Raw genomic sequence first — 24938 nt, 5'->3', positions numbered from 1 at the left:
ATTGTTTCTTACTTAATTTGGTGTGAAGCAGAAGGACAGGTATCTTTGATCATTTTATTCCCTCCTAGATACTGTGCATGGCATGTGTTAGACACTTAGGGGATATTTGCTGAATTGACACTAGATGTTATAAACAGATAATTATGGATGGGTTTATTGATTAGCTTTGGGAACAGAATAATTTCTCAGCCCTTATCCTATATACAATTATTAATTCACTCACTTAGATGAATAGTTTTGGGGGCTCTGAAATAACATTTCTGTAATTGCATTTCATATTATTTGGGGCTAGAATGAAGAGTACCTTCTTGTAGCACAGAAAGAAGAATTTATGGTGCCTCAGATATATAGGAAAGGTTTCTACCACTCTACCAGGCCTGGTAGCTTCATGACAAGGTTTCCTGTTTCTTTTCCATGTGATAGCTTAAAAAGGTCTGAGCTGTGACGATGTCAGTTATACAGAGTTATATATATATGAACACACAGATGTAGTCTTCCTTCTGCATTTTCCTGCACTTATAAATATTAATAGCAAATAAAATATAAGACTCTGGTCTCAAACATCGTACATGCCTGGTTTCATTCATGAGGGGGGAAATGATTTTTCAACTCTGGAACTATTTCATGCATACAGGGTGTTTTCCCCCTTAAGACTGTTACTTAATTTTAAATGTAAGAAGGTTCTATTTAAAGATTTTTTTTCCCCATCCTGTTGCTTTGTATGTTTGAGGAACAGATGGAACCAAAAGTCTGTGATGCTACAGGCAAGATTGAGGGCCACCACAGTGAGGTGATACGTCCTCATAGGTTGAACAAGTCATAGGATTTTTGGCTTCCAACGGCCAATTCCTATAGATGGTGATTGTTCATTGAAGTTGCTTTAGGTTATATTCTAGTGATACCTTATGAACTAAGAAAATCCATAGCCCCACTGCTTGGCAAAACTTTTCACTTTTGTGTCCAGCTGAGCTGGGTAAAGGCAAGCATTGTTGGGCCTTTACAAAGCATCAGTGGACAAAGGGAAGGGCCTGTGAAACTTGCTCAGTAGGCTGGGGTTGAAGGATCAGGGACCAGAGAGTAACTAAAAGGTAGCCACGCACTGTGGGCGGAGTGTTTATTCTGGGAGAAATTGTCTGAGTCCTATTTAGGAAAGTGGGGTTGTGGCCATCAAAGTGGTAGATTAGTAACACATGGCAATAGGGTTCCATCGCAGACTCAGATGTCAGGCGGGGGGCCTGATGCAGGCCTCATGTTGTCGTTGGGCCATTTGGGGACCAAGATCTAGTCCTGGGGTACAGAGTGTTAGAAGAAGTAGGCTGCCACCATCCGCTGGAGTTCAAAATGGGTCCTCTCAGCTGGGAAAGCCTGGAAGAAGACAGAAAAAGTAAAGCAGGAAGTAAGTTTTTATCTAATCGGTTTTTCCATATTAAAATTTGTGTCTGTGTGTATTCTCAATGACTGTAGTTGACATTGTTCTCTAGAAGATGAACTCATTTTTGCAATCATGTTATATGGAAAGGAATAGCACCCAGAGGATGGAAGGACAGGAAGCTGTCACAATTTTTTGGACTCCAAGACTAGTTCCTAAGCTGTTGGTAGAGTTTATATATTTTTTTTAAGTCTCCTTTTTGTATTCGTATGTGATGGACTGGCCTCCATTTCACATCTAGAGTCTGTTTCCCCACATTGTGTTTTCCATTTCAAGCCTTAATGCAGTCCTAAGAGATTTGTGTTCCTGGAATATTTAGCTTCCAAGAAAGAAATAGCACAGGAGGGGGGGAAAACTTCAATATTGGAAATTAGGAAACCTGAGCCTAAGTCTCAGTTCTGTCACTTCATAGTTATGACATCGTGGACAAGTCACTTCATGTTTCTGTGTCAGGAGTCTTCATCTATAGAATAAAGACATTGAAGTGATGATTTCTGAAGTCCCTTCCAGCTCTAATAATAAGATTAATTCCAAATGAATGGCTGAGGGAAGAATTACTCATTAGCACCTCATGACAGCAGCACCAGCCTCTCAAATATATTGGGCCACATGACAAACATGGCCAGAAAACCTCAGTGAGCACCTGCCTTGTCACTCCCGGATCCGCATTCTGTCCCTTTACTCTGTGTCCCTATGAGCAAATGTAATCTGAGGAACCTGGGGAAAACCATGAGAGCCTTTTCAGCTAAGTGAATGTTACAATTGCCATTCTGTTCTGCAAATCAACTGAGGCTGCATTCCCTTCACAATCCCGCTAGGTATTGCGTTGATTGTATCTCTGGACAATTGATGTTTGTAATTCATTTCTGCTTTCACTTCTCCCCTGAGTTCATAACTCAATCTTCAGCTTTTTCTGCTAATGGTTCTATGACATTTTCTTAGAACAGAGAGAAGCATCTGCCTAGATATCATTTGATGTTCTCCTGTGTATCTCATGTGGGATCTACAACCTTTTAGTCCATTGATACTTCAAATGTATTCACTATTATAATTATGGCAACAATTTCCTGCTCTTTCCACTCCCCCCCTCTGACCGACTATGACCTGCTCAAAGTTAGGGGCCTGATGATATCAGTGTTGTATATCCCCAGCACCTGATACCTAGTAGGTACACAAGAAAGACGTCTGTAATTGAGTTCATTTCTCTGATACTCTGTTGAGAGGCTAAGAGAGTTTCTCCAATGACCATTAACTAGGTCACTTTTTAAAAGCCTTTTATGGCTTATGTACCAAATAGCATCCTTAGTCAGGAAGCATCCAAAGGTGAAGGACCAATTCCCAGCCTTCCACTTAATTAGTTTGCTTCGTTAAATTTCTCCTACAATTTTGATTCGATATAGAAGTCACCTTCATTTTCTGCTGAAGCTTTTATGGAAAGTTATTTTGTACCTTTAAACAGCTGCTGCTCTCCAGGAAGCCTGCTTTTATTTTCTAGCAAGCAGGCTGGCTGTGCACAGGCTGGCTAATGTCTATAAACGGTCAAGGCCCCAGAGCCGGATGGGGCAGGACAGCTCCATATAATATGTCTTTGAAGCTATTATTTCATGTTGAATCTAGTTGTGAACCCCATATGTACCTGACACCATGACTGTGGGCGATACAAAATAAATGTAGGAGGAAGAAAATAAGGCTTGCTCGGAAAACAATTGGAAAACCATATTGTTTAAATGTTAAGATTTGATATATTGCAGGCATATTCACTGTGTCATTATTTATTGTTGCAAAATACTATAAACGAAATGTCCACTAATAAGACCCTGATGAAATACACTACATCCATATATTGGAATACTATGCTGTCATTGGTAAGGGTGAGGATGCTATATATGTGATGATGTAGAGTACTCTTGATGATACAAGGTAAAAAACAAGAAACAAAAAGAATATACATCATATTTCCCATTTATAGTCCATAAGAACAAAAGGGTTACACACACACAGTGCGTATAGGTGAATTGCTTCAGGAAGGATGTGTAGGAAACTGGCAATAATTCTTGTGTTTGGGGAGAGGGACTAGGCAACTGGTATGGGAAGGAAACTTAAATTTCACTGCATACTTTTTGTATAGTTAGGGGGGGAAATATTATATATTTACTATATTCATTTTTCAGAAAAAAATCTAAATTTTCTTAAAAAGAAAGTTTACTGACATGAAGGCTAATAACAAAGGGAAACTTACTGTATATTTAAGTAGTTGGTTTATTCAGCAAGTACTCATTGAGCTCATGCTTTCTACCAGGCACTTCTATGGGCTCTTTGTTGCAGATGATTTCAGACAATGCCGAATGCCCTGAAGACAAGGGAAGAAGAGATTATGATGGGGAACAAGTGGGGTGCAGGGTGAGGCTGTTCAAGGAAGGATGGCCAGAGAAGGTCCCTTTGGAAAGGTAACATTTCAGCTGAGTGCTAGGTGGTGAGAGGCCAGCTATGTGGGGGATCAGGGTGGGAACAGCACAATTCCAGACGGGAGGCCAGCAAATGGGGGGTCACTCAGGAGACCTTCAGAAAGGAGGCAAGCTCATGTTCCATGCATGGGTTGAATGGAAACTAAACTCCAGTGCATTAACCTGGAATGAAGAGATAGGCATGATTGAAGGAAAGAGTAGGAATGGGCAGTGGTAAGGATTAAGTTTAGGTCAGTAGAAGGCCCCAGAGCACCCAGGGTTCCTGAGTGCTTGGGGTCCTGCCTGCTTCTTCCAGTACCTCTTGAGGACACACTCAAATACATGGTGGGCATCATCTGCTGCTACTCCTTAGCCTGCCAGAGGCATCACAGTGTTTCCCTTCATTCCATCCAGATAGCAATTTGTATTCTGGAACAGACAAGATAAAGCAGGAGCGCAGGAAGACTTTTCTCTCCCAGACTTGCAAAAAGGCTCATTACAGGTTTAAAAAGGAAAGGGCAAAGCAAACAGCCGTGGCGTGAGGGAGACAGTGTGGTTTGTTGTACAGCTTAGTGTGAGAAATGTTGAATGCTGTCTCTGTCGTAGCATCCCGAACTGACCTTCCTCGTCTGTGAAGTGGGGATTGTAATATCACCCCAGCCTACCCCACAAAATCGTCAAGCTGAGAATCAAATGAGATAACATGTTCCTTCTGTAAAGTATTAGGTGTTAAACAGATGAAAGGGGTGGTTAATAATGACAGTACAGGAATAATGCAAGTGGGCAGTCTTTGGGTAAAAATAGTGTATTTCTGCTAAACCTCTCAGGAATGACTTTGTATATCAGTTTCCATGCATGCTAGCATGTGGTTTTTATTCTTTAAAAAAAAATCTCATGTTGGTGAAAAAAGGTAAATTAAGTTCCGGAGACATTTCTAACTCCTCATTATGGTGATTGGTAAATATCCAAAGGATGTATTTCTTTTTATGTGTTCCATATTTATCACCACACTGAGGCAGGCTCTCGTGGTTTTTACACAGTACTTTTAAAATTTTTATCTTGGCTCTGCTGTCGGTTCCTTTATGGGTTCTACCTCAGGCTTTTATTAAATGGCGATCTATTCCTATAGAATCAACATATGCTTAAGTTAGAACGATGAACTTTATTTTACTGCTACAACACACCACGCCACCTTTTTTTTTTTTTTTTTTTTTTAAACAGTCTCACTCTGTCCCCCTGGGTAGAGTGCACTGGCATCACCATAGCTCACTGCTACCTCAAACCCTCAAACTCCTGGACTCAAGTGATCCTCCTGCCTCAGCCTCTTGAGTAGCTGGGATTATAGGCGCGTGCACCCCCATACCCAGCTAATTATTCTATTTTTTTGTAGAGACAAGGTCTTGCTTTTGGTCAGGTTGATCTTGAACTCCTGAGTTCAAGAAATCCTCCCACCTAAGCCTCCCAGTATGCCAGGATTATAGGCATGAACCACCATGCCTGGCTGGATACACACCACTTTTTATGTCCTTGGAACATGCTTTATAAAATATAAAGTCACAACAGAATTTTTTATTATAATTCTTGAAGACAGTTATTCGGTAGCTTCAACTATGGGGGAAGAGAAGAAAGTGTACCTCAAAGGACAAGGGAGCCCCACTATCTTCCAAAACTTATCTATTATTATTTCAGACAAAACTTTACCAGAATTCATGTCTTTGTCATTTAAAAAAAAAAAAGTGCTTTAAAAGTAGGGACTGGAAAGTAAAGAAGTCTAAAGTAGGTGGAAGAGAAAGCCACTGTCAACAAGAGTGAAACAAAATCCAAAGCTCAAACGTTACCTTTTCCGAGGCCTATTCATAGTGGAGGAAAACAATTACCTTAAATAAAAAATAACCTTAAAAAATGAAATAATACTCAAGAATAACAGTACTTTGCAAAATTTGCAATCCTGAGTCATAAAGGAAAAGTTTAGATTTGAGAAGTGGGACAAATCGCGGTAGCACTTTTTGCCCCCAGATTACTCTTTTTTTTTCTTGAGCTTGGCAGATAGCCTCAACCAGATTGGCTTTTATAAACTATTTTTCAATTTCCTTATTAACACTAAAATCTCCTTTATCTGAGGAAAAAAGCATGCCAATGTGGCTGACCCCTCCTGGCCCTGGGATGCCAGCTAAATGAGGCACTGCAGTCTTAAGTATTACGCTCAAAACTAACTTCATGTGTCAGGAACTAAAATTGTCTTGTTTTCTAATAATCTCCAATTTGTAACTCTTAGAAGGTCGCGTGCTCTTGTGCCCACTAACAGAACATTTATAGCTTTTGGAAAAGCGGCTTGCTCCTTATTGATCTGAGGTGGCTTCATTGGTCTCACTCTGAGCCGTATTTAAAGTTTACATGTGCTAACTCCACGATTATTGTTTCACTATAATAGAGAAATAGAATAACATCTTTATTCTGGATTTGCCATACAAGCTGACATAATTCCTGTTTAAATATATGGCTATAGTAGTCTAAGGTCACGAGAAACATTTAATTCTTTGGAATGGCAATGCAATTTGAATTGCTGTTAAACAGCATGTGGCCTGCAACTGAAAAGAAAGGAAAATTATTGATCACTGCGATGCCTTTGTGTCTACCATCCTTTTCACTAGCCTGTAATTGATTGAGCCATTTAATGCTCATCCGCGGGTTTTTTTTTTTTCCTCTCCTTTTGGAAATTTAGCTCCGTTCCCACCCCACATGGTGCCTTGCAGATTACTTGAGACTTTTATTTGCGGTATCTCTATTTTGTTGTTGACATTAATGAGCTTACCGCACAATATCACAAGAGAAATAGTGTTGCTATTTGGAATGTTAATGAATTGCTTGCCTGGCCAATTGCCATTTGTTCCAGTGTGTGAATATGGTGGGGTGTGTGTGTGTGTGTGTGTGTGTGTGTGTGTGTGTGTGTGTGTGGAAAAGAGAGACGAGTAGCAGGGGTGGATTGCTTTTTTTTTTTCCTCTTTGCAGCCAGTGACGTGAGCTGTGCCTGGAACAATCAGACCCGCTGCAAACAGGGTAGTTGAAGATGCTGGGGGAAGCAGCCCGGTGCTTCTTAAGCTAACGCGGATCCCGGCGCTCAGGAGCTGCTCAGGCACAACCCGGCAGAGTTCCTCCAGCATTAGAGCCTTGTAACGGTTGGAAAGTGCCTTTTGATTTCTCCAAAACCCCTTCCCTAGTTGACCTTCAAAATGATTGGCGTGAATAGTGTTCAGAGTGCCAGCAAGGTACGGGTGAGGACCTCAGGTTCCGTGAAATACTCCCGGGAGGATTCTATCCGGCGGCAGTCCCACAGGTCAAAGTCTATGAAAATTTCCAACTCCTCAGAGTTTTCTGCTAAGGAGACTAAGGTAAAGAAATACCTTGCTAAAACCTTCTTGACAATTGTATGGTAGGATAACAGAATTGGATACAGGCTTTGCCAGTGTCTGATGTGCAGTGACAGTCTGCAAAAGTAACCAGGAGCGTAAAATGGCTCTAACCTGATCAGGTGCGAGCAGGTGAAAAGGATGGTACCCGAAGTCCAGATGCAAAGATTGCTGTGGCGTGGGTCAGTTTTGTAAAGAGCCAGTTTGCGGATGAGAAGGATCGGAGTGATGCTGAAAATGAGATGATTGGGGGAAACTGGTGGTTGGCACGTTGATCTTGTTTTTAGTCTCAGAAAGGTTGCCTTGACAAATGATTTTTCAGTGCAGTGTATTTTTAGAACATCAAGAATATAGAGAGATTGTGTATGATTTTATCTTTCAGTGAGTTCCTTTTGCTTTCCCTCCCCTGGTCTCCCTCTGTCCCCCCATATGTAGAGCTAATGCACAGTAGTGACCTGGTCCTGTTATACTATATTCTTGTCGTGTGTAGAGTCGTTTGCCCCAGGTATGTGTAATTAGGAGAAATTTCTTCTTTCATGTTCCTTCCACATATATGTGCTGATGCTATGCTGCCATGAAACCACTGGTGTTTCTGTGGCTGTCTTGAAGAGAATATAATCTTTGTTCGTGTGAAATGGGAAGGGAGTGATTACGTAGTGAAGTGGGCATTTACTACATGCAACATATTCTTGAGATCCTGCCCACCACCATCTGTGTGAGCAGGGTACTCAGAAACACTCCCACTCCACAGGTTTAAAAATGGAATAATAGAATCATAGGATCACAGAACTCAAGGGCTGGAGATGCAGATGATTATAACAGAGATTTATGGGCTTGATTATGTGCAGGGAAAGCTTAGGAGGTGGGTCCTCGTGTCATTTCAGTCTTCCCAGGGTTATATCCGGACCCAGTGACAGTGACATCAGGTTTCCACCCTCCCACCTCTCCCTACTGCCCTCCTCTCCTGCGCCCTCCGGATTCCCTTCTGTGACACTACATTATTGAAAGACTTTGGTAATAACAGGTTCCCCTCAAAATATGGCAGGGGACAGGTGGCGAAATACCTTAGTGTGACTTTAAGAAATATGTTGACTTCCTTATCCACCCCCTTAGATTATGACATAGTGGCATCTAACCCCATCAATCATGAGCAAATTGTCTGGCTCCAGTAAATCTTCAGAGGTAGCTTTTTCCTCCTCATATTTTTTTTAGAAGCCTTTAGCTTTAGGGAGAAACATGTGTCTTCAAAGTCCTTCAGTGTGACCTGGATGGGAATGTGTTGGTTTCTACTGAAACTGTGATGAGACCTCCTGTGGTGTGATGACTACAATCTCTTGCTGAGATAGACTCAAATGGTTTCTTACATTGTTAAATAAAATGTATGTTGGCATGTATGTGATTCTCAACATGACTATAAAAGTGGCTTCTATAAAGAGCACTGAGTCATCTCTAGATTTTGTTTAATATGTATCAATTTATATGTTTAATATATACCCACAGTGTGTAGCCAGAGACTATGACAAATTAACAGGTCCTTGTCATTAACACCATTGTAGTCCTACCACCTGTTCTGATGATAACTTAAGTATTGTAATATTAGTGGGGTCTCCTAGAATCATGGTTGTGTAGTGTAATGTTGGAATCTAGCATGGAGGCCAAATGAAAAGATTCTCTGCTGTCTCCTATGTTTGTCACACAGTACGGATACTTTTATTTGATACATGTCTATACTAGAGAAGGCCAAGAACTTTATTTTTGAAATATTGCAAATATTTCAAGGAGTTAACAATACAAAAGGCCCCTGGCAGAATTGTAGTCAATAGGCCATCATGCAATACTTTAGAGATTACAGCCAGTTTTTAAAAAATTATTGGTATTTTTTTAAGGCTTATCTCTTAAGTTCTGGAATGTGTATCCAAGCTCCCAATGTCTCATAAGAGGTTTTTTTTAAAGGATTATCTAGTCTTTTAAAATTGAACGTCAGAAGTAGCTAATGGATAATCATTAGAATAGGAAATTAGAGTAAACTTAATCATTCACTAGCCATTTTTGTTCCATAAATGAAGTAAACTCAAAAGGCTTGTACCCTAAATTAGTGAACTTAATTATACTGTAGATATGTATAAATACATATCAACATACACTCTTATTTACAGTTACACATTTTACTCCAAGTTTTAATAGTCAGAATTCTCATTCACCATACCTATATCTAGGAAGTAATTTTTAATACCTAAATCAGTGTTTCTTTCTGCTAATCATGTAAACAGCAGTTTTTGATTATCTGATTCTTTATCCAGAATGCAGGATATCTAATCTGATGATAAGAAGAAATTTTACACCCCCCACCTCTCTCCACCCCTTCAACTTCCCCCTTCAACCTGTAAAAAAAGATAAAGTACCATTAACTCATGGTATGCTTCTAGGATTTAATTTTATCTCTCTGGAACCCTGGTTCTTTCTAGAATGGACATAATCATTTCTCCTTGGCAGAGAGTCGGGATTAAAACATGTTTTGTATTCTTTGAAAACTTTCATCTTTGATGTTTCTAACTTGTTCTTTGGGCCATTAAATACATAATGGTTTATTTAAATATCAATTCATCTGTAGTGCTCGCTTTTTATCCTATTTATTCATTTTTGTTTCATTTGAAGAAAGTGTTAAAGGACTTCTGAAAGGATTAGATACTCTTGGCCTTTGATTTTTGTGAAATCTCTTAAAAGCTTTCCTTGATCTAATCATTTTTAAATTAAGAAAATTGAATTTTCTACTCCTCTGTGGCTCATATTGACATACTCTAAAGAATAGCATTTAACCTACTAAAACACATCTTCTGTATGTTATTTTCTTCACAACTCCATTCTCTGTGTGGACTTCTTTTTTTCTTTAATGTGTTTTCTAATTCTATTCTTTCCTCTAGAGAGAGTGTAGCTTTGTCTTTTTCTAGCTAATAATGTTTATATAAAATTCTGAAACAGATAAAATGGGCAGGATGCAATGTCAACATTTTGGAAGAATATTTATGCCTCTTTGCAGAGACCAGCATTCGTTGTGAAAATGTATTAAGTCTGACTTTGAGTTCAGCTGTTTGTCAGAGGAGTGTCTGGTATTGGAAGAGTTACCAGCGCGGCTCCCGGCCAGGAGGGGGCAGTGCAGCCCTTCCTGCTGTCAGGCCCAGCTGGTTGCTCTGCCTTTAACAGAAGTAACATTTTGGAATCCATTTCTTAAAAGTGGAATACAGTTGTCCTTCTGTGTCTGCAGGGTTTTGAAACCCCTCTGATACGGAGTGCCGACTGTGCTCCAGAATTTGGGGTGTGCAGTATAAGCATGTGTTGATTTAAACCTCAATCCTACCAAACATTTCCACATTCCTCCTCTGAATTTAGTTATAGCTCCAATGGAAATTATTTTGGTACTGGTTAGTTTTTAACTTGAATAAGGTTTAGAACATGAATCTGTAAATGTTCATGTTGTTAATATCAACTTTTTTTGCTTCCCCGTGTCTCGGCAAACTTTGTTACCCATTTAGATGAGGAGGAAATCTCAACCTGATGCTTTGGTTTCTTTATGTTGTGGGTGAATATACCACACGTGGTTGAATCCTTGAAGTGTTTTATGAGTAATAGCATGAGGCTAGAGATGAAATCAAGAATTCACTAGTTAATAATCCTGCAGATTCAAATGAACTGTTTAAAGGTATTGTTCAGTAATAGAGCAAAGATACCAATTTCCATGACAGTGAAATTTCAGAAACTTCTAGTCCTTTGGGTGGTACATAGTAACAATATTGGCCATTTGCTTTTCCAGCCATGATGCTGCATCCTGATGGTCTACCGTGGTTTTGCACTGATTAGCGATATGCACCTAGACAAACCATTTTGCCTTCCTGAGATTCATCCATAAAATGCAGGAATTGATAAAATGATATTTTTGTTCTGAGCCATGTTAATTTTAGAAACCTCACGGAGGTTGGTGGGGTTATTTCCTCTGTAAAAGGAACCTACAGACTGAGCTAGATTTAAGGGAGGTAAATTTTTATATGTATTTTGAATAAACCTCTTCCTGTACTAGAAGATGTTAACCATAAGCACGTTAAAGGAACACGAAGGTGCTTTGCTCCAAAACACTGCTTTGGGAGTGCCTAATTCATTGCTCTTGAAAATACATTGCAACAGTGTTGAAAGGCACTATCAACCATATTCTCTCCATTCTGCGTGAGTTTTGTTCACTATTTCTTCAGCATGGTGAGATAAATGCTAATCATTCTCCCTCTGTGAGTTAAATGTAAATACAGAAGAACCTGGTGAAATCATAACAACGCCCCTTTGCAATCTGAAGTTTTAGTGGGAGGCTTACAGATATGTCATTCTTTCCTTAGATGATTTTTGTTCTTTAGATCAAGGCTGGAGCCAGGAAAGGAGATTCTGGTCAAATGGGACATTCATATCTGCCTAGTTAAAAATGCATATCTCATCTCATATGGAGAAAATCCTCAGTCATAATTTGAAAATTTTCCTGCAAATGTCTCCTTATATTTTTTTAATTCTTAAATTGAAGCAGAACATCTTTTAACTCGTAAATTCATCCTTTAGCTGATTCTTTCAAGAGAGACTTTGTCTAAAAAAAAAAAAACTTAAGCACATACAAATTTTAAAGTGCTTATTTGAGGACTCAGGGATTCCTGGATGGGGGGGTCACACCAGAGCATGGGGGGACTAGCTCTCTACTAAGAGACTAAGAAGGCATGAGAGGAAACTTTCATATAGTATTTACCAAAGCAAGACAAAGAAACAGTTTTGATTGGTTAAAAGTTAGTCGATGAAAAGAATAATAAACAGATAAAAAGAAAAATAATAATTTTTAAAAAAGAAGTTGGTAGTTTGGATTGGTGTCGTTTCTAGTTTCAATTTACTATTTACATTGGGCTTTGGTCTGCTCCCGTCTGAATTTAAAGTACCAGAATCCCCCCCTCACCCCCAGTTTCATGGACTCTCAATTAGAATTTTTTTTTAACAACTTAAACTATTAGGTCAGAATCTCAAGAACATCTCCCTGCACTAGTTATAACCTGGCATATGGGAGGATCAGGGAGGGAGATGTCTTTCACAAAGTAAACCTGGTAGTGCAAAGATAAAAACAATTTCATCTCCAGAACGCTATTTCTTTTCTATTGGCTCTGCTATCTTTACACTGCACTTCTGATGTTCTAAGAAGTTACACTTTAACCTCCAGGTGTGATTGTGCCAGACTGATGCATTGTGTTGTTTTAATGTGATCCTTACCCAAAGGAGATCTTAAGAGACCTGACTTCTTATAATTATCAATATCAGTATTAGTATCATTATCAATATCATTATCATTATCAGTAGGTATTTATCCCCTTTAAGTTGACTTGAGTCAGACTTGCCCCACAATAAAAACTTTCACTACCTTTGGTTTTATTTTTAAGGTAAGGGAGCTAGCAAAGTGACATTGGTTTTTATTGCTGAATTCGTTTGTTTGGGATCCCTGTTATCCCCTAATTTCCGCCCTTCCCCCAGCTTGTTTGTTTCTGTGAATTTTTCAGATCCTGCTGTACTTCAAAGTAAATTAACACCTTTTTAAAGTACATACAAATGATTATTTAGGAGTGAATGTTGAACAAACTATGCTCCTGATAGCGTGACACACGTTGACTCTTGAATTAAAGTCAGATCTTTTCCATCCACACTGTTTACCTATTTCACTTGAGCAAAGTGTAGGTGGTGTTGTGTTTGGTTTGAGTGTCTCTAAAATAACTCCCAGTGTCACACTGCACTCTTGCTCCACTACATTTACAAGGAGATTGTATTTGAACACATCCTTCCAATGAAGGTGTCCTAAAGCATGTCTTTCCAAACTTCCATGTGGTATTTTAACATTATAAACAAAATTCCGGTCCATGCTGTCATTGCTTATGTGGGGAATAAGGCTCTTGCCCCCCTCCCAAAGTTTTCTGAAAACATCACTGACATGAGGCAGATTGATTAATTTATTTTAATGTGTATCCGTAGGAACCTTCACAATGAAAACTCAAAGACATGGGGGAAATTGTCTATTTTTATGCTTAAGTTCAACAAAGTATGGACAGCCATGTAGAAACAGGGTATGATCTAATGCTAACAGGCTGAATGGGGGAACCCAGCAAGGCCTGTGTATCTAGATTCTTCTTGGCCTCTCTGAGCAGCATTCCTTCCTTCAGGGTGTGGGACAGGGCCCTTTCTGGAATGAGAGTCTTATGACCTACAGTCAAAAAATAAGGTAGGTCACATAACTTCTTCATGGCCAGTTTTTATGTGGAATAATTTTAGGTTTCACAGCTGGCTTTTGGGCAAAGAGATTCTGGCTTTATGGACCCGCCTTGGGGAAGAGGGATTCTAGTTTCTATGGGTAGTCTGAGGGAAAAAAGGGACTGAGAGGCAAGAGGACAAGGGAAGGTCAGAGAAGAACTTTTGCATCTAAGGCCTTCATTTTGGGGTACTGTGCTCTGAGCCCCATCTCTGGCAAGCTAGTGTAATACCCTTGCCAGAATCAAGAGGATGGAAATAGAAGAATCTATGAAATATTGATAGGAGTTAAGGGAGAGAAAAAAATACTTGCATTTTAAAAATAGCCATTGTCGAAGATTAGGGGATTTAGTAGCATCATGACAACCCGAAATTAACCCTCAGGGCTGTCATGTGGGAATATGTGTGGTGACCTCCTGCATTTTCCAGGATGATGCCTTTCCTTTAATGTGACCTGTTGCTAGATTATGCCTAGTCTAGAATTCAGGGATTGCATTCAGCTCAGAGTCTAATAGGAGATTTTTGGAAACCTTTTTTTGTTTACTTACAGTGATGCAGAAACTGAGGATTTGAACATTGTTTCTTCCTCCTCAGTAGTTCAAGATGGAAGTTACTCTTTCTCCCATTTTAATTAAGATGTTGGGCTTTGCCTTATCATTCAAGCAGATCACTTTTCATTTCTTTTTTAAAATCCAGTCTACCATGTTCTGATGGTACAACATTTAGTGTACCCATTTGGGCCCACAGATCACCTGATTTCAATGAAATTTGTTTTTCTAGTAGATTCTTTGGAATGCTGCACATCAAAGTTTTTCTAATAGTGCTGGCTGAGGTCCTCTCAGCTAACTCCTCTCACCACATGCTGTTGGCTGTAGCCTGCAGTTCAGTTTTACAGTGTGAAACACCACCCAAGGTACCAGAGACACCAGTATACCCACTATTGCCAGATTCAAAGGTGGAGCCAAGTGTTTGTTTGTTTCCAGGAAGTCAAATAGGATTACATAGCCATCCAGACAGTCTAAGCTCCATCTTGCACTCAGGTGCAACAGCAGAATCATTTGGACCTCTACAACTCATAAGTCCATTGTAGCAGGCCAATGTGTTCACAGCAGGCAGCAAGACCTTCTCTAGATCCGATCCGGGCCCCAGCAGCTCATGACAAGGGAATTCGTTCCCATTGAGCTTGTCATTATAGTTTCCTTCTAACAGCTCCCAGCATAAATAAACCTGAAGGGTTGGGTGTTGGAAAGGCTGTCTAGAATCCTTTTATTACGACTGGGCAGTGTTTCGAGGGGATTTTTGCATGTCTCATCAGCCTCCTGCTATGATCCCTTTGAGTCCTAGGCCCCCAACCGCCCTGCCTTCACACAGACAGCCTGGGACTGGTTCATGGCCTGCTAGGAACTGGGCGGCACATCATGGCCTAAGCTCCATACCACCACCACCCTCTAAATTCATGGAAAAATTGTCTTCCATGAAACCAGTCCCTGGTGCCAAAAAGGTTGGGGACCGCTGCCTTAGACCCTGATTAAGTGGTATTTCTCTATAGTAAAAACTTAACTCTTAAAATTGGAGTTTAAGGTGACAATGTGCTGTTTATCTGTGAGCACATAAATTTCACTAAAATGACAGTAGAACTCATAGATCTTTAAGGACCTTGAGAATGAGAGGGGATGCCCTCAAGATGTCAACAAAATTTGAAAGATAGACTCCTTAACTGTTTTAGCACCCCAGAGAAAGCTGAACCCCACCCCATGTGCCTGCAGACCTGGGAGCAAAGAAAGGAAGTAAACTGATTTGCTCCACTGAACAGAGGGAAGGCCCAGGAATGGGGGCACTGGCTGCCTCTTGAGGGCAAGGGTCAAAGCAAGAAGGTCCCTTTCAAGCCTCTAAACTGGTAAGCACCCTCTCCTGCTTTGTGTAGCCAAGTGCCCCTCCACCAGCACTGTCTCCCCTCCTCTCTGGTGAGTTTAACTCAAAAGCTTTGGACCTAGCCAATCAGGCTCAATTGAGCACCTGCCTGCTGTGAGATCCCCACATTGAAAATAACAGGATTCAGTGAGAAGTGTAAACACTACACAGCAGGGAGTTTCTTCCCTCTCTCCTCCCCACCATCCCCCTTTACTTTTTCTCAGTTACATGAAGTTAAAGAGAAGGCATGGTGTCCAGTAACAGGGAACGTAATAGCTGAGAGGGAGTCCCCATGGTAATGGGGAAGGGAAGCCCTAGGACAGCAGCTGTGCAGAAGATAGAAACCAGCCAGGTGAGATTGGATTAGGAGCAGAAAGGATTAATTCCCAGAGACAAGCTTCCCACGGCCTCACTGACAGAGTACCTGTTGGGGAGTGTGGAGTTGAATTAGAGACAAATAGAAAACAAAGTAAACAACAACAAAATGAAGTGATAAGTAACTCCAGGAAAAACAAAAGCTTACATACAAAAAAAGAAATGTAGCATAGTGTACCGCCTAACTCATTTATGAAGTATATCTATCTAGTCATAATAACATAGGCACTGCAAATTGATGTGCCTCCAAATTGTGATTGTGATACCATTTTAATAGAACGGCTGGGAACGGGGAGAAGGAGGAGTAGGGTAGAGTGTGTATGTGTTTGCGGGTACCTACGCGTGTGCAATAAGAGCTAAATAAATGCTGTTTTTCCAGAGTGCCACAGTTGAAAATGGATAGTTCATATCAAAAATAGAAAAACCAAAAAGGAGTCAAAAGAGGTTACCTTTGAGCAACAAGAATCAGAGATAAATTAGCCGGGCATGGTGGCGCATGCCTGTAGTCCCAGCTACTCGGGAGGCTGAGACAGAAGGATCGCTCGAGCCCAGGAGTTTGAGGTTGCTGTGAGCTAGGCTGACGCCACGGCACTCACTCTAGCCTGGACAACAAAGCGAGACTCTGTCTCAAAAAAAAAAAAAAAAAAAAAAAAAAAAAAAAAAAAAAGAATCAGAGATGAAGCTAAGAGATTGTTACTTTCATTAGGTACCTTTTACTAATTTTGATTATATAAATGATACACAGTCTTGCCTTGAAAAGTTTTAAATTAAATAGGAAGGAAAGTAGGTAGCATATATAGGTATATAGGCGATTTGAATAATTTCTGATGTTAATTAACTTTGTATTTAACAAATACCAGATAATAGAGGCTTCTTTAAAAAAAAAAATGACATCTTTCCTAAGACTTTACACTGCATCAGTTATCAGACTAGACCATGTTCTGCTGTCAAAGTTTTCAGTCTGGCCGGGCGCTGTGGCTCACGCCTGTAATCCTAGCTCTTGGGAGGCCGAGGCGGGCGGATTGCTCAAGGTCAGGAGTTCAAAACCAGCCTGAGCAAGAGCGAGACCCCGTCTCTACTATAAATAGAAAGAAATTAATTGGCCAACTGATATATATATATAAAAATTAGCCGGGCATGGTGGCGCATGCCTGTAGTCCCAGCTACCCGGGAGGCTGAGGCAGAAGGATCACTCGAGCCCAGGAGTTTGAGGTTGCTATGAGCTAGGCTGACGCCACGGCACTCACTCTAGCCTGGGCAACAAAGTGAGACTCTGTCTCAAAAAAAAAAAAAAAAAAAAAAAAAAGTTTTCAGTCTGTAGCGAAATATTACTGGAAGACTGGTTCTTTCTGGAGAAACACTTGTCTATTCTGAGATTATCCATGCTACTTATTTTTATGGACTGATAGTGATAGTAGTTTTGTGTTTTTAATTTATTTTCTAGCTTAGCAAAATGAAAACCTGGCAATTCTATGTAGTTCCCAACACTTTATTTTTTAAATTTTCAATTTATGAAATTTGAAAGCCTAGTGTCCACTTGATTAGATTATTTAATTTGGCTGTATTGATTGTTTTGGATAAAATCTATTTCCATTTGGTTTGTTTTCATTGTTTTGTCTAATGCATGGAAATGACAGGGAACAAATGCCAGACCTGGCCTTCTCTCTAAATGTCAAAGTCCTCCAGGGATTGTTTTTTACAAGCCGTTCATTAAAAAGGGCTCTGCTTGTTACCCAACAAACAACTTTTTTTTAACTGGGCATGTTAACTTCCTGTGTCCATAGTCATTAAACATAATTGATCATTTTCCTCAGGTATTTAAAAAATACTGCATGTAATTTACAAGGTCACTTGAAATTTATATTCTCAAATTATGAAGCATCCTTATTATGGTTCATGCCTGCTGCTTCCCAATAATTAAGGTTTACCAACAAGAGGGATCTAACAACAGATTATAGCAAATAGAATTCAGAATTTTCTTTGAAAACATTGGTCATGATTATATTATATTTGTTGGCATGGCTTAGCTGTCCAAATCTAGACAAGTTTTTGATGAATAAGTAAATTACAGTTTCAGAGGATCACAGCATAAGAATTAAAAACAAAATAAGGAGATGACTATGAACAATGACTTTGGGAATCATGGTACTTAACGCAAGTCAGAGAATAGTTACGTATGCTGAAGAATATTCTGGAAGTTAACCTTTAACTCATTTTATGAGAAAGAAGGTGATTCACTAAGACTACAATCTTATAAACTCTTTCCAAGCTATTAGGGTCTAAGGATTTCTACATTTAATCACATCTACATAATATTTTTGGACACTTGTTTTTAATGTCTACACTGGGTTGAAGGAAGATGAGGGTGCTTCCATAATATATTTTGCTGTCTTTCCATTTATATTTCAGTGAGTTCAGTAAGACTACCTCTTATCCAGGGATACATATCCTCTCCCTGGAAGAGTTTTGACATAGTCATGGCAAGCCCATTTTGGGAAACACACAACTAAAGTGTAAAATAGTGAATAAAATATCAGTTCTGGAATCAGTCATATATTTGAGATGTTAATGGCATAAAGTTGCCATATTTAGCAAATAAAAGCACAGAACACTCAAATTTTAATTTTAGATAACAAATAATTTTCAGTATAAGTATGTCTCATGCAAAATTCAGGTGCATACTTGCGCTAGAAGTACTCCACTATTTATCTGAAGTTCAGATTTGACTGTACATCCTGTATTTGCTCTGGCAACCTACAACCTAAAGCAAGTAACAATCTTTCCAACCTCCAGCTTCTGGACCAGTGCAGTGGAGTAATCGTACTTATTTTATAGGTTGTAGAGACAGCTTTGAATCCAAGTCTACTGATTTTGAATCCAATGTTCTTTCTTCCTCCATTGGCTACCTCCTGTTCTAATTGTGACATAGCATCATCATTACCACTGAGGTCCTTGTCTTCTTAACAGAATTTTTTTTAAAAAAACACTTGCTGTGGTGAAGATACTTTATGAGGCACTGTAGAGTGTAAAGGGAGACAGAAGATTTGATCTCATCAGCAAGGAGTATAAAATCTAGTGTCTTCTATATTTTTAGTTGAAGGAAGTGTGATGTATACATGGTCTGGTAAACGTTCAAGTAGTACAGGAGTTTATACTTTGAAAGCTTTGTCTCCCACCCAGTTTTCCCACCATTGCTTTCTCCAGAGGCAGTCATTGTCAGTGCTGTTTCGTGTATCCTATCGGAAATGTTCTATTTGTGACCAGATACACATATTTCCCACACACACACAAAATTGGGAGCATACCATAACAACTGTTTTTCACCTTACGTTTTTCCTTTAACATTACATCTTAGTATAATAGTTACCTCTCCTGCTTAGTAGCTTCAATGACTGTAAATATTCATGCATAACACTATATTTCTGGTGCTACTGTTGAAACTGTTTGTCTACCCAGTTTATTTGTGCTTTAGGTATGCAAAAAGGGGCCACCATTCTCCCGTAATTTAGGAAGATAGTGTGATACACCCCAAATCTGCCATTGCCATTACCCCAGCCAGGACATCCCACCTGTCACCCGGTCACCACCAGTCTCACTGCTGTTGCCCTGGTTCTCTTCTAATCTTCTCGTCACACCTTTAAAAATTTGATTGTAGGCCGGGCACGGTGGCTCACACCTGTAATCCTAGCACTCTGGGAGGCCAAGGCAGGCGGATGGCTCAAGGTCAGGAGTTCGAAACCAGCCTGAGCAAGAGCAAGACCCCATCTCTACTATAAATAGAAAGAAATTAATTGGCCAACTAATATATATAGAAAAAATTAGCCGGGCATGGAGGCACATGCCTGTAGTTCCAGCTACTTGGGAGGCTGAGACAGAAGGATTGCTTGAGCCCAGGAGTTTGAGATTGCTGTGAGCTAGTCTGACTCCATGGCACTCACTCTAGCCTGGGCAACAAAGTGAGACTCTGTCTCAAAAAAAAAAAAAAAAAGAATTATAGCAAGCTGCCCATCTTGCACGGAATAAACCCTTAACTGGTTCCTGGTTAAAAAGCCCCCCGGGACCAGCTTCTCTGTTTGCACTTGCCATCCACCACACCCTGGGCCCACCATGCTTCAGCCATGCCGAGGAGCCACACGCCTCTCTCCTGTCACCTGTGCACGGCTGCTCCCTGCCACTCATAGCTCACAGAGACTTTCTCTGACCATCCAGTCTGAAGCTACTCTTTTGAGTTACCTGATTTTAATCACATTGTGATAATTCTCTGGTAGCCCACCAGAAAATGATGGAATTATCATCATCTGTTTGTCGTCATCTTTGTTGTCTAATTCCACCCCACTAAAATCTAAGGTCTATGCGTTGTTCACCTTAGATCCTGGTGCTTAATTAGTATCTGGCAGGTAGTAACTGTTTGACCGAACATATGATTGAATGGGTGGTGGTAAGATTAGATTTATTTACACTGTTACAAGTATTAGAATTGTTACACTATTCATTTTATAATCATGAATCACCGTCTAGTAGTTATAAAATACTCAATACTGTCCTGTATTAATACCTGTACTATACACTGTACTTTTACAGTATTCCCCCCTTATCCACAGTTTCACTTGCCACGGGTTCAGTTACTCACAAGTTCAGTCGCCTACACTCAACTGCGTCCAAAAATACTACGTAGAAAATTCTAGAAAGAAACAATTCGTAAGTTTTAAGTCGCCCACTGTTCTGAGTAGCGTGATGAAATTTCCATCCCATCTGGGACATGAACCATCTGATTGTCCGACATCTGATTGTCCAACATGTCCCTGCTGTCGGTGCTCCCGGCCCATCACTCCCACAGTGGCCATCTAGGATATCAGATCTGCTGCAGTACCACAGTGCTGGCATTCGAGTCACCCTTGTTTTACTTAACAATGGCCCCAAAGTGCAAGAGTAGTAATGGTATTCTATTGTTATAATTGTTCTATTTTATTATTATTGTTAATATCTTGGCCTAATTTATAAATTAAACTTTATCATAGATATGTATGTATAGGAAAGAGCATAGAATATATAGGATTTGGTACTGTCCATAGTTTCAGGCTCCCCTGGGGGTCTCAGAATGTATCCCTAGTGGATTAGCATGCAATAGTTATAAAAGTAATTTCCCTTGGTTTATCAGCACATATTACAACAAAATACTTGTGGTCATTGTACAATACAGTTATACAATGTAGGTGAATTGAGCAAGATATGCCATGTGTAGGCAGTTGGAGCAGAAAGATAATAAAGATTCAATATGTTGAAAGAGAATTTGAACTATTGACAATCAATTCGTGTATATTGTGACCACAAGTTTTCTTAACTGTGAATTTAGGATCGTGGATATCTTTCCCTAAGAGAGCATTATTTTTAGATAAATTAATAGCAGGTCCTTCACTGATATAACAAAGTTAAAAAGGTTAAGAAATGTATTAATATGGATAGTATTGTTTGTTTTTAATTTCATTTATTCTGATTTTTTTTCAACAAGGGGGATAGTATCAGAGTTGCAAAATTTATCTCTGATAATCTATATTAATTTAACATGTGCATATATATATACACATACACGTGCATGTGTATAAATAACATAAATATGGTGTCAGTATTGTGTTGTGATTAGGGAACTTGAAAGCACAACCTTTGGCCTAGGACAAGCCTGTCTTCAGATCCCCAGCTCTTCCATATGACCTTTGGCAGGCCATTTACCCTTTATAAGCATTAGTTGTGTCATTTCTAAAGTGAGAAGAATACTTTTCTCGTACAGTTGCCATTAAATGAAAGTAAAGCTCTTAACAATGTCTCACATAATGAATGCATTCTCATTGATAGTTATACTATTGTCAACAGAATATCAGCTATTGCAAAATGGCTAGAACATCATCACAAAACCAGAAATATAAGGAGAAACAAAACATTCAGAAGTTTAAACCTAAATCATAAACCGGGATTTATTCATTGATGCGTACTGTTTCCTCCCTACGATTTTCTAATCACATCGTTCTAATCAGAGTTTCAAACTTGGCATCTGGTTGGACAATAGATGTGTTTGTCTGGCCCACAGTAGTTTTAATTGTATTTTTTGTTGCCATACGTGAAAATTTCTCAGCCTTGAATAATGTGGACTTCTGACTACTTCCAAAGTATAATAGTAACTAGCGATAGTGAAGCTACATTCTCACCTGGTTGAAATCAGGCTACAACTGGTATTAGCTTTTCCTCCACCTGGAACTTTCTCCAAATCCCCAGTCTCTCCCTGGCCTTCCTTATTCATGTTACCTACCAACTCCTATAGATTTTTGAGTGACAACTCTTAGTCTGTTCCTTGGTGTTGAACCAGCATTTGGACTTATGTTCAAACTGATTCATTAGAAAATGTTCAGAGCTTCAACAAGGGGAAAATTTTTTTATAAAGGGATAACTCAGAGATTGCGTTTTTAGTTCTAGACCACAGCAATAAAGCAAATATCACGATAAAGCAACTCACACAGATATTTTGGTTTCCCAGTGCATATGAAAGTTGTTTACAGTGTAGTCTATAAAGTGTGCAATAGCGTTATGTCTAAAAGACGTACATAGCTTAATTTAAAAACACTTTATTTCTAGAACATGCTGGCAATCATCTGAATCTTCAGCAAGTCATAATCTTTTTGCTGGAGGAAGGTCTTGCCTCGATGGTGATGGCTGCTGCCTGATCAGGGTCATGGTTGCTGAAGGTTGGGGTGGCTGTGGCAATTTCTGAAAATAAGACAACAATGAGTTTGCTGCATCGATTGACTTTTCCTTGCATGAAAGATTTCTCTGTAGCATGTAATGCGGTTTGATAGCATTTTACCCACCGTAGGACTTGTTTAAAAATTGGAGTCAGTCTTCTCAAACCCTGCTACTGCTTTATCAACAAAGTTTGTGGACTATTGTAAATCCTTTGTTGTAATTTCAACAATGTTCACAGCATCTTCACTAGAAGTAGATTCCATGTCAAGAAACCACTTCATTTGCTTATCTGGAAGAAGTAACTCCACTGAAGTTTTATCATGAGATTGCAGCACTCAGCCACGTTTTCAGGCCCCACTTCTAATTCTAGTTCTCTTGCTATTTCCACCTCATCTGCAATTACTTTCTCCACTGAAATCTTGAGCCTCCCCCACCCCCCAAAAGTCATCCATGAAGGGTTAGAATCACCTTATCACCTGTTCATGTTGATACTTTGACCTCCTCCCATGAATCTCAAATATTGTTAATGGCATCTTGAATGTGAACCCTTTACAGAAGGTTTTCAATTGACATTGACCAGATCCATCAGAGGAATCACTAGCTTTGGCAGCTATAGCCTTACAAAATATATTTCTTAAATAATAAGATTTGAAAGGCAAAATTACTCCTCGATCCATGGGCTACAGACTGGATGTTGTGTTAGCAGACTTGAAAACAACGTTCATCTTGTACATCTCCACCAGAACTCTTGGGTAACTAAGTCCATTGTCAATATGCAATAATATTTTGGAAGAAATCTTTTTCTCTAAGCAGTAGGTCTCAATAGTGGGCTTAAAATGTTCAGTAAACCACACTACCCACAGATGTGTTGTCATCCAGGCTTGTTGTTCCATTTATAGAGCATAGGCGAAGTAGATTTAGCATAATTCTGAAGTGCCCTAGGATTTTCAGAATGGTAATTAAGCACTGGCTTCAACTTGAAGTCACTAGCTCCATTAGCTCCTAACGAGAGAATCAGCCTCTCCTTTCAAGCTCTGAAGCCAGGCATTGACTACTCCTGTCAAGCTGTAAGTCCTAGATGGCATCTTCTTCCAGTAGAAGACTGTTTCATCTACATTGAAAATCAGTTAGTTCTTATAGATCTTCTGGATTAACTTGCTGCAGCTTCTCCATCAGCACTTGCTGCTTCACCTTCCATTTTTATGTTACAGAGATGGCTGCTTTCCTTGAACCTCATGAACCAGCCTCTGCTAGCTTCCAACTTCTGTAGCTTCCTCACCTCTCTCAGCCTTCCTCTGCATTAAGCTTTTTCTTACGGGCGTGTTGTGGCTGGTTTGATCTTTTTATCCAGACCACTCAAATTTGTTCTGTATTAACAATAAGGCTGTTTTGCTTTCTTGTCATTCATGTGTAGAGTGGAGTAGCACTTCTAATGTCCTTCAGGCACTTTACTTGTGCAGTCACAACTAGGCTAACCATTTGGCACAAGAGGCCTAGCTTTCAGCCTGTCTCAGCTTTCAACAAGCCTTCCTCACTAAGCTTAATCCCTTCTAGCTTTTGATTTAAAATCCGAACCCTGAGACTCTTCCTTTCACTTGAACACTTAAAGGCTGTTGTAGGGTTATTAACTGACAGAGTGGCAATATTCTGGTGTCTGAGGGAATAGGGAGACCTGAGGGGGGAGAGAGAGAGATGGGAATGCCACTGGTCGGTGGAGCAGTCAGAACACACACACTTATTAAATGCACCGTCTTATATAGGCATGGCTTGTGACGCCCCAAAACAATGACAACAGTAACATCAAAAATCAATGCTCACAGATCACTGTGAAAAATAAAATAATTATGAAAAAGTTTGAAATATTGTGAGAATTACCAAAATGTGACAGAGAGAGATGAAATGAGCATCAGCTGTTGGAAAAATGGTGCTCACAGATTTGCTTGGCACAGGGTTGCCACAAATCTTCAATTTTTAAAAAGTATAGTATCTATTGCCTGGTGATCTAGTGGTTGGGGGACAAAAATACACACAATATCTGTGAAGTACAATAAAACAAGATATGCCTGCACTTAAAACTTTTGCTCAGCAAGGGACTTGGTGGCTGAGTATTTAAAGTTTTGTTTACATTTGGAATAGTGTTATTTGTACTCGCATATTTAAGACACTTTCCCTTATACACAGCATCCAGTCAAATGGAAATTCATCTCAAGGTGAAAAAAATGCATTTTAGGAAGAATGTGCTCTATGTAGATACATCTTATTGATTATGTCCACCCGAAAAATGAATGGATGAATGAAGAATGAAGAATGAATGGATGCATACACATATTAGAA

The 24938-nt window shown here is 39.6% G+C and overlaps 1 protein-coding gene across 9 annotated transcripts in view; it reads left to right on the top strand.

The window, feature by feature from the left end:
* PSD3 (pleckstrin and Sec7 domain containing 3) overlaps nucleotides 1-24938 on the top strand; it is a 460884-nt gene that overhangs the window by 316415 nt on the left and 119531 nt on the right. The window contains exon 1 of one of the 9 annotated variants that reach the window (XM_075997245.1): nucleotides 4874-7262. The exons of the other annotated variants lie outside the window; for them this stretch is intronic. Coding sequence (XP_075853360.1) covers nucleotides 7104-7262 — 159 coding nt within the window. The 5' untranslated portion in view covers nucleotides 4874-7103. Of the gene's footprint in view, nucleotides 1-4873; nucleotides 7263-24938 lie in introns of those variants that run through there. 9 annotated transcript variants of the gene reach the window in all.

The sequence above is a fragment of the Microcebus murinus genome, chromosome 24 (genome assembly GCF_040939455.1).
Source record: "Microcebus murinus isolate Inina chromosome 24, M.murinus_Inina_mat1.0, whole genome shotgun sequence".
NCBI classification, from domain to species: domain Eukaryota; kingdom Metazoa; phylum Chordata; class Mammalia; order Primates; family Cheirogaleidae; genus Microcebus; species Microcebus murinus.
The sequence above is the reverse complement of the archived record's forward strand: the minus strand, read 5'-3'. Positions and strand labels throughout refer to the sequence as shown.